General features: G+C 35.3%; 1 protein-coding gene across 9 annotated transcripts in view; it reads left to right on the forward strand.

Moving 5' to 3' along the window:
- Window positions 1–12816, forward strand: part of RALYL (RALY RNA binding protein like) — a 720856-nt gene that overhangs the window by 563633 nt on the left and 144407 nt on the right. For all 9 annotated transcript variants that reach the window (XM_031669965.1, XM_021942865.2, XM_031669964.1 and 6 more), the window contains one exon: window positions 12700–12775. In XM_031669965.1, coding sequence (XP_031525825.1) covers window positions 12700–12775 — 76 coding nt within the window. The remainder of the gene's footprint in view (window positions 1–12699; window positions 12776–12816) is intronic.

The raw sequence follows: 12816 nt of genomic DNA on the forward strand, positions 1-12816 counted from the left end.
AGGTGGGAAGGTGACACGAGCAAAGATTTGGAGGAATTTAGGGAGTTAGCCATGCATTATCTATGGGGAGAGCAGGCCAGGGGAGAAGAAGCTGTTACAGGGAAGGGCAATGACACACCAGGCATGTGTGAGATGCAGCAAATAGACCAGAATAGTTAGGAATAAAGGGGCAGTAGCAGGATATGAGACATGAAGGGCAAGAGAGGGAATGCAGTGGGATAGAAAGAGGAAAGACACAGATGGCGCACTTCCTAAATCCTCCAAACACTGTTGCTTACACAGCAGCTAGAAGAATTTTTATTTCACTGGATGTTTTGTGTTCTTATTTTTGTATTAGCTTGGCTTTGTTATTAAATATCAGATATCCCATTTCTCTGCTGTCTTTGGTGAAGGATCTTAGATCTTTTGTAATTCCTTGATTCCTTGCTCTTTCAGGTATGCATTCTCAGTCAAAAGAGCTCTTTGAAGTTTTGCTTCCTTATAGAATTCTTAAGAATCACATTTAATTCAATGGCTTTTTACTTTATATATGCTCATAGAGACTTTATGAAAAGAATCTTTTTGAAAATAAAATTACTAAATATTTGGTAATTTCTGAATAAATTATATAGGCCTTGCCATAAGCAATGGATTTTTTAAATAAAAAAGTCAGCTTTATCTACAGAATATGATATTTAGAGTGAGAGCTGAACTCAGGGTCCTGGCATCACTAATTATTTGCTGCATTACCTTATGTGAATAAGACTTTCTGACCTTCAATATCTATAAATGGGAATCAATAATGAGACCTACACCACAAGTTCATTGTCAGATTTTTCTAAATGTGTGTGAAAATTTGCTCAACTATGAAATGATGTACAAATGTTACCAATCATTATTATCATCAATGCATTAATATAGCATTATTCCATTCTAAAGCTTAGAGAAGCATTTTTCAAACGTCTTTCCTGAAAGCTTTATTCTTCTGCTCAGAATTCCTAGTATTCTCTTTTCAAAACATCTTAAAACAATAAAGTATCTAAGATATAATTGAAGGAAAGAATTTAAGTTAAATGTGTTATATTCTAGGGTTGTATACTTCTCTCCACATGAAACACATTTAGCTTCCTAACATTAGCTCTGCCTTTCATTATATTTATGAATTATAAAATACCTCACAGTAGCCTTGGTTTTTTAAATGTGGAATACAAAGTCGTCACAAAAAGGACCTAAGAAATTTAAGTCCATATATACGTGTATGAAGAGAGAGAAGTGAGAAAAGTGAGGGAACAAAGAAAAGAAATACCAAAATCTTGGGGTCTCCCTTGCTTCAACTGAGGTAAAACCTCAGAGTTCTCAAGGAAACTGATGATCCCAACTTTCTGTTGGTTGAATTTTACCAACAGAATATTATTTAAGGAATGTTTTGTCCTCAGGTATGAAACTAAATAAACTCTTGGGATGCAATGAAATTAATAGTGCTAAGTCTGTTCACTAATCATGAATATATAGCTGAGATTTTTTCACCATGTGATTTTTAGTCTTGATTATCATAACACTTGTATTCACTGTTGATGTCAATTATCACTGAGTATATGTCAAACTGTTAAGCAAAGTTCTAAACATATTCAGGAGGCTACTGGTGAACACTTGTCTGGATTTTGTTCTATTCATTGGATTTCTATAGGCTTTATCTCTTAATGAAATATGCCTCCTTCATTTTTAACTTTTGTAGGAGAAAGATGTTCATGGAATATAGAAAATACTTTTTCAGAAAACTTATTCAAGATAACAGAAGACACAAAATAATTTTTTTAAAATCCAAATTATAAGCTTTAGGAATTAAGAAAATACAAACTTGTTAATTAACTGCATTATCATTTGGTGTTTGCTTTGTATCCTGTATGAAATGTGCTTGTGTGCTCAGCTAAAATGTTTAGACTAGACATAGATGAAGCATGCACCAAAGCCACAAGGATTCATGAAGTTTCATGGCCACTTATGTGTTAAGGTAAATCAAAGGTGTTTTGACAATTAGCTAATAGAACAAACAAACAAAAGAACAGGGACAGCTCTCTATGACTCAACTGATAGAGCGGAGGCATTTGCCGAGTTTCCTGGTAGATGTGGTTCCATAAAACGTCCAACATTAGAATCTGTGTCTCGGGAAGAAACCACCTCATATACCAAGAACGAACCCTGATGATGTTCTCACTGATAGTTCTCAGTGTGCTGCCATGTTCCCAAAGTGTGAAGGCTACATCTTTATTATGATGCTTATTACATTTTCTATAGTTAGTGGTAGGTTTGCCTTTCTCTGTGATATCCTTGAGCGCACAAAAACGTTCATGTTTGTTTACCCCATCTTTAGCCTGGTACCGGGCATGTGTTGTACATTCAAATAATTATTTGATCAATGAAAATGAATACTCCCTGACATTTTAATTTTCTTCGTAATATAACGTTTGAATGATATACAATAAATATAGAAGGGCATTCAATATATTTGTACTTTTTTTTTCACTTCAGTTTCTGTTAGGGAGAAAAAAGTCTGAATCTAAATAAGTCACATACAATGATCAAGCTTACCAAATAACTAGTAAGAAGTTCAAGTTTCCACTTTGATTTGCCCTTGCAGACACAGCCTGGGAGCATGGAGAATTTTCTGGTAACAAATGGGAATCTGGCCAACCAGTGATCTCTACATTAGCATTCTAATAACCAGAGGCCAACGTGCCATAGTGCTGTGTCAGAACTAATTTATGAAACTAGGTCCAAAGGCTCATTAAAGTGGTCACAATTCAGTGACTGCCCAGTAAAATTAGACTACAGTTTCATTCTTATAACACTGAATATTTTAACATACTATTAAGGACATACTTCAAGTGTTAAAACTAGCTTTGATTCTGTGAAGGGAAAAACAACATTAGAAAGCTATTTACTTTTGTAGAAAATTGGCTCCAATCTCAGATTTTTTGGCTCCAAATGCTTCAAATATTCATAGTTTAGAGCCCAGGGTGGGCTGTACTTGCATTTGCAAGTCTGGTACATTTGTGGGGGTTTTTTTGTTTTGTTTTGTTTCCTCAGAGTAAAAGCACTGCTGTGTAGCTCTTGTAAACCACAGGGCTGTGAACCCACCTGGCCAGGAAATTGCAGGCAGCACAGTTGGGAGTTGAATTTTCTTCTCCTCTGCTGCCAGACAGATCTCCCTACAGCACTCTTTAATCATTCATCCTCCCCCGTGATGCCAGAGCTCCTGGGACGCAGAGTGCATTGCTTTACAGGCTGCTTTCCACAGCCAAACTGGGTTTGAGTGGCATAGAAAGTGCGACATTCAAAATCTTGTGAAGAACAAGGAGAGGTAGTGGGGAAAGTTCTAGATTGGGAGTCTGGTGCAGCTGCAGTTCAATCTACTGTTAACGCTCAGACAGTCCTGTCTGCTGCTAGGGCAGGGTATCAACTCTTTTGCCAGTACAATGCTTGGCGCATGGGTTTTGCTCAATAGGAAAGGTGGTTATAGTGAACTGAACTAACAGTACAGATAGGAAAGCCATTTAATTTCTCAGTATCTCAAACACCTATATATATGAAGTGGGAAGAATGGCTCTTGCTGTGCTTATTTCACAGAGTTGTTCTGAGGATCTCAAGTAATAATAAGTACCAAAACACTTTTTGGTGGTACAGTGCTTATACTTGGGTAATGTATGGTTATGTCCATTCACTTGTCAAACATAACAGACTGTTTTCTTTGTCTCCTGAATTTTTATTCAATGGAACAGCGGTGTATCCCTAAATCTTCTAAATGTGAACAATAAAAGATGCGGAATGACTTTTCCTGGCAGTCTGCATGCCATGACTGAATTATTTAGACTTCTATTTAAACCTGGGTGAGGAAGAGGGAAAAAAAAAAAAAAAAAAAAAAAACCTCAAAGAATAAAGATTTGTCTTTTAACTAAATATTTCAGAAAAATGTTTCTTTTAGACTTTTCCACATTTAGAAGATACTATTGATAGTTTGGATGTCCTATCATATTATAAATTAGATATCATTTCCATATCAAAGTTAAATATCTCTGAAAAGTGACAGAGCCAGCAGGGACTGCTAGTGGTAGCGTAAGTTCCAAGTATCAGTTAATTGTAGCAGTGTAAATTATACTTAATTTAAAAGACTACATTAACTTTTAAAATGAGGGTACTCCAACTTGAATCCATGGCAAATAAATAAATATACAATATTTTCCTAAATATGTCAGGGTATCTCATAAAGCAGTGTCCTGGAGGAGCTCTGATTTGATGGATGCTAATAGATTTATTATCCAAAATATCCTAAATTCATGTATATGTAAGAACATTTGAGTTAAATACAAGTGAATCTTTTTTTGCAGTTTTATTTGTTAAGTGTAAATAGCCAAGAAAAGGATATAATGTAACATTTTTTACTAACAGTTTTACTGTGATACATTTGTTTCACAATACCTAATAACATCTCCCAGCCGGCACGGTGGCTCACGCCTGTAATCCCACCACTTTGGAAGGCCGAGGTGGGTGGATCACGAGGTCAGGAGATCAAGACCATCCTGGCTAACACGGTGAAACCCCATCTCTACTGAAAAAAAAAAAAAAATACAAAAAATTAGCCAGGTGTGGTGGCACATGTCTGTAGTCCCAGCTACTCGGGAGGCAGTGGCAGAAGAATCGCTTGAACCCGGGAGGCAGAGGTTGCAGTGACCTGAGATTGCACCACTGCACTCCAGCCTGGGTGACAGAGCGAGACTGTCTCAAAAAAAAAAAAAAGAAAGAAAAAGAAAAACTCTCAAAACATTGTTCTGATAAACAACACTTTAGAAAATGTGTTGGCAAAATATGTTTGGTTAGACTCACTGGAGTCCAAACAAAGTTATCCCTTTTGGTCTGTATAAATTTAATTAACAATAGACTTACTGAGTATCTATTGCCTAAACAACAATGTGCGGGGTGCTGAAGGTCATAAGAAGTTGAATGAAATTATGACTGCCCTTTAGAAGTCCAAAGTCAAAGGGCACCCATACTCGGTGTCATGGAGATGGTGTAATAAAGTAGGTGCGAGGAGGGAGAGTCACATCTATGTGGGTGCTGAATTGAAAGTATCTTCCCAAGATTCAAAAACATGAAATATTAGAAAGCCATTGCGATCATCTGTAATAGTATGCTTACAAAGATTGGTCAAATAAACATATTTACGTGGCTGGTTAGTATTTTGGTGGATGACACTAGGGAATAGCACCTGTCTCCATTTGCTTCATCTCATTTGCCTCAAGTTAGAATGGTTTCAGCTCGTTGACTTTTTTCAGTTCCATAACTTTATAGTTATTTCTGTCATGGTATCATGGTATTGCTTATTCAGTTTTAAAATAAAGAAGAAACGAAAATTGGCTAAATTTTTGAGAGCAGTTAATACATTTTTAATTCACTTACTGTGAAAAAGATAGAGTTAGTAGTCCAACAGGATATTTTTCAGTTGTTTGAACCTGAGGTTTAATATCAGAAGGATAATTTTGGAGCAAATTTTACTTTTTTTATACATTTTTTCATGCTAACTTGAAATATTGAAACTTCAGAATAGAGATGGGTCTATTCTCTGTTTACAGAGAATCATGGAAAAATGCAAATGGCCCTTCTCCCTTCAAGTGGGGGCGTGCCAGGCATCAACTAGCTACAGGTAGAGTTCTCTTAACCTGCGGCTAGTTCTCTTCTGCTTTATCCCTGTGGCTGGAATGGAGTGAGGGTAGCTAGGTCCTCCACACAGATGTGGTGTGTAGTGCACCCAAACGTAAATAAGCCTTATCAAAATAATTCATTTAAATGGTGCCTGTTTGGTTTTATCAGTCCTCACTCAGAAGAATATAATTCTAATAGCCAGATAACAAGGTGGACCAGCCTACTATATAGGCGTCTGTAAAGGTACTTCTGCACAATGACTACAAATTTAACTAGGCTTTTTGAAATATGCCAAAAGCACTTATTGGGAGTGGTTAAACCCACATCATTTCTTGAAAACAATTTAAGAGCTCTGAACATTGATATTTTGTATAAATCTGTTTGTAAATCCAGAAAACAAATAAATAACATCTTACTTTTTGTATCTCAATGTTTTACTACAAAGCCCCTAGCTTACGAGAGTGTAGAAAATTGAACCTTGGTCATTCTTCCATTTACTCTACTTTATGAGTAACTTACACAGTGCCAGGATAATCAGGGAACGAAAGCTCAGGAGGCCTCTCTGTGTTTGGTGACCACAGAGTTACTGCTAGGATGCCATACTGTGTGTCTGGTCCCTTCAAGGCCAACAGCTCTTGAGGCCTGAGAACCTAAACCTTGGCTTCCAACGAAGCTGGATTGTCCTGAATACCCAATTAGATCTTGTATTTATAAAAGTTCAATACAAAGGGACTGCTCATTCATTTGAATCTTGGCAAAGCTTATGTTCAGTATGATTACCTGAGTTCTTTGCCCACTGTACCCTCCTCCATGGAATACTTTCTGCCCCTTTCACCCTTCTGTCTACTAAAACCAGGTTTTAGATGATAAACAATATAGCACTGCAAAATATGTAAATATGCATACAGATATCCTTCACTTAGGACGGGGCTACATCCCAATAAACCCTTGGCAAATTCAAAACACTATAAATTGAAAATGCATGGCCGACTAGGTGCTATGGCTCACTTCCACTGCCCAGTAAAGCGAGAGAAGTATAGTTTCTGCAGAATACAAATTGCTTTCCTACCTTTTAAAAACTCAAAAATCGTTAAGTCAAACTGTTGTAACTCAGTGACCATCTGTATTTAAACATAAATTTCCATACATCCAAAAGAAAATTCTGCATTTGAACATGCTTCATTGTATACAAGTGACAAAGTATTTTCTTCAGCATTTTTAATACCTTTGAAAGGAGGTTAATGTGTGGAAATACTGAGGTTAACAACATTTCATGAAAGGTTTTTCATCATATGAATATGCTGTCAAGCTCCTAAGTGTGTTTTCAGAATCACTGACAGTATATTATTTAAAAAAACAAGATAATGCTACAATATTTTGTCAATAGACTTAAGTCTCAAGCATTTCATTGATGAGAATAATTTTACATGTCAATTTTATGTCATTAAGTCTAAGCTAGAAATATATAAAAGATGTCTGATAATATTTTCATGGGCATGTGCCCGCTACCATCATTATAGAGCTTAAAAACCTTGTAGAAATCTCTTTTTATTTTACATGCTTTTTTTGTTACAACTGTGTCACATCTAAAAGATTCAGACAGTCTTAATCTTGGCTGTGTCTTATTCCAAGTCATACAAGAGTCACTGTCTTCATGATTGATTCTTGGATCTTTCGTCTACTCAGTATCCTAAATTATATCCCACTCAAATCAGGTTTGAAGCTCTAATTGGGGTTTCTAATGATCTTCTCACACCCAATAATCCACCCACAACATGTTCTCTTTTCTTAAATATACCAGCTCACAATCTGCTAAAACCACTTTTTCACTAAAACCTAATGTCTCTAGCCCAGCACAGTGGCTCATGCCTCTGTAATCCCAGCACTTTGGGAGGCCGAGGCGGGTGGATCACTTGAGGTCAGGAGTTGGAGAGCAGCCTGGCCAACATGGTGAAACCCCATCTCTGCTAAAAATGCAAAAATTAGTCGAGCAGGGTGACAGGTGCCTGCAATTCCAGCTACTTGGGAGGCTGAGGCAGGAGAATCACTTGAACCCAGGAGGCGGAAGTTGCAGTGAACCATGGGCAACAGAGTGAGACTCCGTCTCAGAGGGAAAAAAAACAAAACAAAACCTATTTTCTCTGATGTGAATAGTTATCAACACATAATTTACAATTTTCATTCTTATTAAATTCTTTATTAGTTATAAATTACATACAGAATAAAATAAGTTATGAGAAATAATGCTATAATTTAAAGCCATGCTCTTACCACCCAATTTAGAAATAGAAATAGTACCTTGCTATTAACTTGAATGTCTTCTGAGTGTCATTTCCAAGTCCCACACTTTTTCTACCCCTTTAGAGGTAACCTTCATCCTGAATTCCTTGTTTATCTCTGCCTTCTTTTTTTAGAAAATTTTTCATTTCCATAGGTTTTGGGGAACTGGTGGTATCTGGTTATGTAAGTTCTTTAGTGGTAATTTGTGAGAATTTGATGCACCCATGACCCGAGCAGTATACACTAAACCCAGTTTGTAATCTTGTACCCTTCACCCCCTCCCACCTTTTCCTCCAAGTCCCCAAAGTCCATTGTATCATTCTTATGCCTTCGCATCCCCGTAGCTTAGCTCCCACTTGTGAGTGAGAGCATACGATGTTTGGTTTTCTATTCCTGAGTTGCTTTACTTAGAATTACAGCCTCCAGTTCCATCCAGATTGCTGCAAATGGCAGTAATTTGTCCCTTTTTATGCCTGAGTAGTATTCCATATATATACTATATTCTGAGTATATAGTGTATATATGTGTGTGTGTATACACACACACATCACAATTTCTTTATCCACTTGTTGACTGATGGGCCTTTGGGCTCGTTCCATATTTTTGCAATTGTGAATCATGCTGCTATAAATATGCATGTGCTGTTATAAATATGCATCTTTTTCAAATAATGACTGCAATTGTGAATCGTGCTGCTATAAATATTAATCATGCTGCTATAAATATGCATCTTTTTCAAATAATGACTTCTTTTCCTCTGGGTAGATACCCAGTAGTGGGGTTGCTGGATCAAATGGTAGTTCAATTTTTAGTTCCTTAAGGAATCTTCTGTAGTAGTTATACTAGTTTACATTCCCCCAGCAGTGTAGAAGTGTTCCCTTTTTACCACAGTCATGCTAACATCTATTATTTTTTAATTTTTTTATTATGGCCATTCTTGTGGGGGTAAGGTAGTATTGCACCGTGGTTTTGATTTGCATTTCTCTGATTATTAGTGATGTTGAGCATTTTTTCAAATGTTTGTTGGCCATTTGTATATCTTCTTTTGAGAATTGTTTATTCATATGCTTAGCCCACTTTTTTATGTGATTATTTGGTTTTTTCTTGCTAATTTATTTGAGTCCTTTGTAGATTCTGGATTTTAGTCCTTTGTCAGATGTATAAATTGTGAAGATTTTCTCCCACTCTGTGGGTTGTCTGTTCACTCTTCTGTCTGTTTTGTTTGCTGTGTAGAAGCTCTTCTTTTCTAGTTTTATCCCATGTATTTTTATTTTTATACAATATATCATTCAATTTTGCAATTTAATTTACATGAAAGAATTCATACTGTATTTTTCCAGGGCATTATTTTTGTTCAGTGTTAGGTTTCTGAGGTTATCAATGTATCAATATTTCCAATGGCTCTAATTCATTTTTTCTCTCTCTCTCTGTCATTTCTCTACTGTTGTATAGTATTCCTTTTGGTCAATATGCTGCCATTTGTTTATCCTATTAAAAATACAATGGATATTTGTGTTTTTTTCCAGGAATCTTTTCAATTCCAATGTACTACAATGAACACACTTGTGTATATCATATGGTACACATGTGTAAAAGATTTTTTAAGTGTGTACTTCCTGGATCACAGAGTTTGAACATTTTAAGTTTATTAGAAACTGCTGAATTATTTTTCAAAATAGTTTTTACCAATATACATTTATATTTGCATTCTACACACATTCTAGTTGCTCAGAAATGCCAACATTTGATATTACGAGGCTTTGTAAACTGTAAATTCAATGGGTTTTATTTGTATCTCATGGTGTTTTAATTTGCATTTCCCACAACTATGAGGTTAAGCATTTTTTCATGTGTTTATTCACCATTTATGTTTTCTCTTGTGTAAAGTACCTTTACTAGGTTTTTGATTAATTTTCTATTTGGTATTTTGACTCTCTTTCCTATGATATGCATGAGTTTCTTACATATTCTAGAAACAAATCCTTTGTCAAGTTTATGGTCCTTTTCACTATCTTTATGTGGCTTTTGATGACCAAAAATTCTTAATTTTAATGAAGCAGAATTTATCAATTTTATATATTAAGGTTAGTGATTTTTTATGTCTGGTTTAAGATTATCCTCCCATACTCTTAGCTCAAAAATATATTCTATTTTATTGCTTCCTAAACATTTTATATTTTTTCCTTTCATATTTAGGCAACAGTAATTGATTTTTTTTGGTATGGTGTAAGTAGATATTCAATTTCATATTTGTTCATGTGGATCATTCCAGCATTATTGATTTAAGAATCAGTTTTTCCCTCACTGATCTGCTGTGTCGGCTCCATGTGTTTATATATGTCAATTGTATGCATGTACAGTTTTGTCATATATACGTGTGTGTATTTCATGTTCATTGGCCCCTTTCCTATCTTTGTACCAATGCTACAGCCTTAAGTACCACAGATTTAACAATAAATATTGATAGGGCAACTTTATCAACTTCATACCTTTTTTCTAAGTGTATCATGGCTATGTTTGGCCTTTGTTCTATTCTATAAATTCAGAATCAGCTTCTCAAGCTTCAGGCATATACATAAAAAATACTGGGGATTTTATTGGAATTACACGGAATCCATAATTATCTTGAAGAGAACTGACATATTTATTGTATTGAGTCTACTAATTTTTCTGTTTATGTAAGGTTACTGTAAAATTTTTCAAAACAGTTTTATATTTCCATTAAGGTCTTTCAAGTGTTGTGATAGATTTACCCCTTAGTACTTTGTCTTTTATAGTATATAAATAATATACTTTAGACTATATTTTAAACATATGATTGTTGTATAGAGATATACAATTGAATTTTGTATACTGGCTTTGCATTCAATAAACTTATTAAACTCTCTTATTAATTGTAATAATCTGTGGACACCTTACAATTTTTTTATATGAACCCACGTATCATCAGCAATTAGTGACAGTTTTATTTCTTCTCTCTCATTTCTAAAATTGCTTTCCTGTCTTACTGCACTGACTAGGACATCTAGTATAATATTATATACAGTTTAATATACCGGGTGTCCTTTTAAATTATCTGATCTTAAAGCAAATGTGCCCAATGTCTCACTATTAGGTATAATGTTTAATATAGATTTTTGTAGATCTTCTTTGTTAAGAAAGGAAATATTCTTCTCTTCCTAGTTGCTAAGGATTTTGTCACATATGTGTCACTTATGTTGAATCAGATGATTATATTTCTCATATTCCTTAACCTGGGCATAGTGACCTGTTCCTGCTGAACCACAAGGAGGTGAAAACTAAAACTTGCATTCTGGCTGCAGCAAATATCTTTAAGGAACAAGCCAGGTGCAGTGTTCTTTTTCCATTTGATTTCCTGTTTCCACTCAGGTGTGAGATGTTCTTCAAATCCCTTACTTTCTTGCTAGTTTTATGTTGCATTCTTTAAAAGGATACATTTACATTTTATCCAGAATTTTTGGTTGTTTTCAGTGGTGGATAGCTCATTGCATTTAGTCCACTGTGCAAGAAATAGAAGTTTTCCCTTTCTTTTTTGTCAAAATAATATCCCTCATTTCTTGAAGCACATCTCCTTTAGATTTCCCTTTCTATCATCATTTGGAAATTTTAACTTTATCCAATCTAGTTATTTACATTACTTTCCAAACCTTCTCCTCCCAACTTTCCAATTTCTTAATAGTTTTACATATTTCCTTAAGATTGAGGTTGGTCAATTGTATGCATAGACTGTTTTGTCACATACTTAAACCTCTTTTTGTCTATCTCAGAGACAATAATATTTTCAGTTTATGAAGGCAAAGTATGTGCTCTCTTCTCCTTTTGACCACCTTGGAATTCAATAACTACATATTCCAGTTGCTGAGTGCATTTTGTTGTTCCTTTAGTAAACCTGGTATGATTGATGATCAAATCCTTCTAGCTTCCTTTTCTATATAAATGGAAAATATATCATGGGAAATTTAATAAGCCCTCCTATGGACAGAACTCTATTTCATACAAATGTTTATGCATACTGAAAAATTCTTAGCGAAAAATGAAAATCAGAAGAATATTTCATTCTCTTTTTGTTTCATGAAGCATTTCTGGCCAATCACACTGGCTCACGCCTGTAATCCCAACTCTTTGGGAGACTAAGGCAGGAGAATTGCCTGAGGCCAGAAGTTTGAGACAGCCTGGGCTTCCTAGCCAGACCTCATCTCTACAGAATATTTTAAAAATTAGCCAGGCATAGTGGCACATGCCTGTAGTCCTAGCTATTTCAGAGGCAGAGAAAGGAGGATTGTTTGAGACCAGGAGTTCAAGGTTACAGTGGGCAATGATTGCACCACTGCACTCCAGGCTGGGTGACAGAACAACACCCTGTCTTTTAGGGAAAAAAGAAAAGCATTATTGCTTCTCCTCGCTTTGCTCAACATTTTGATTGTTTATAGTATTCATTGTTTTCTAATATGGTATATAGTTTTTATTTATTATGTTTGTTTCTATCTTCCCCCAGTAAAATGTAAGTTCCACAAGGGCAGAGGTATAATCTGTTTTGTGCATGACATATCCCAAACAGTACCTGACACAGAGTAAATGCTCAATAAATATATGTTGAATTAATCAATGGTGTACAATATTTGCATAAACAAATAGTAAAAAGAAAAATAAAAATTCATGATTTACTTTTCTCAAATGGTTTCATATTTTCTTAATCAGTGCTGTTTTATTTTATGCTTTCAGATATCAACATGGCAGGAGAGCCCAAACCATACAGACCAAAACCTGGAAACAAGAGGCCCCTTTCTGCACTTTACAGGTAAGTAGATAAGCACTGTTTTACTCTATGTATTCGTGAAA

This window comes from Papio anubis, chromosome 8, assembly GCF_008728515.1.
Source record: "Papio anubis isolate 15944 chromosome 8, Panubis1.0, whole genome shotgun sequence".
In the NCBI taxonomy this organism is placed as follows: Eukaryota; Metazoa; Chordata; class Mammalia; order Primates; family Cercopithecidae; genus Papio; species Papio anubis.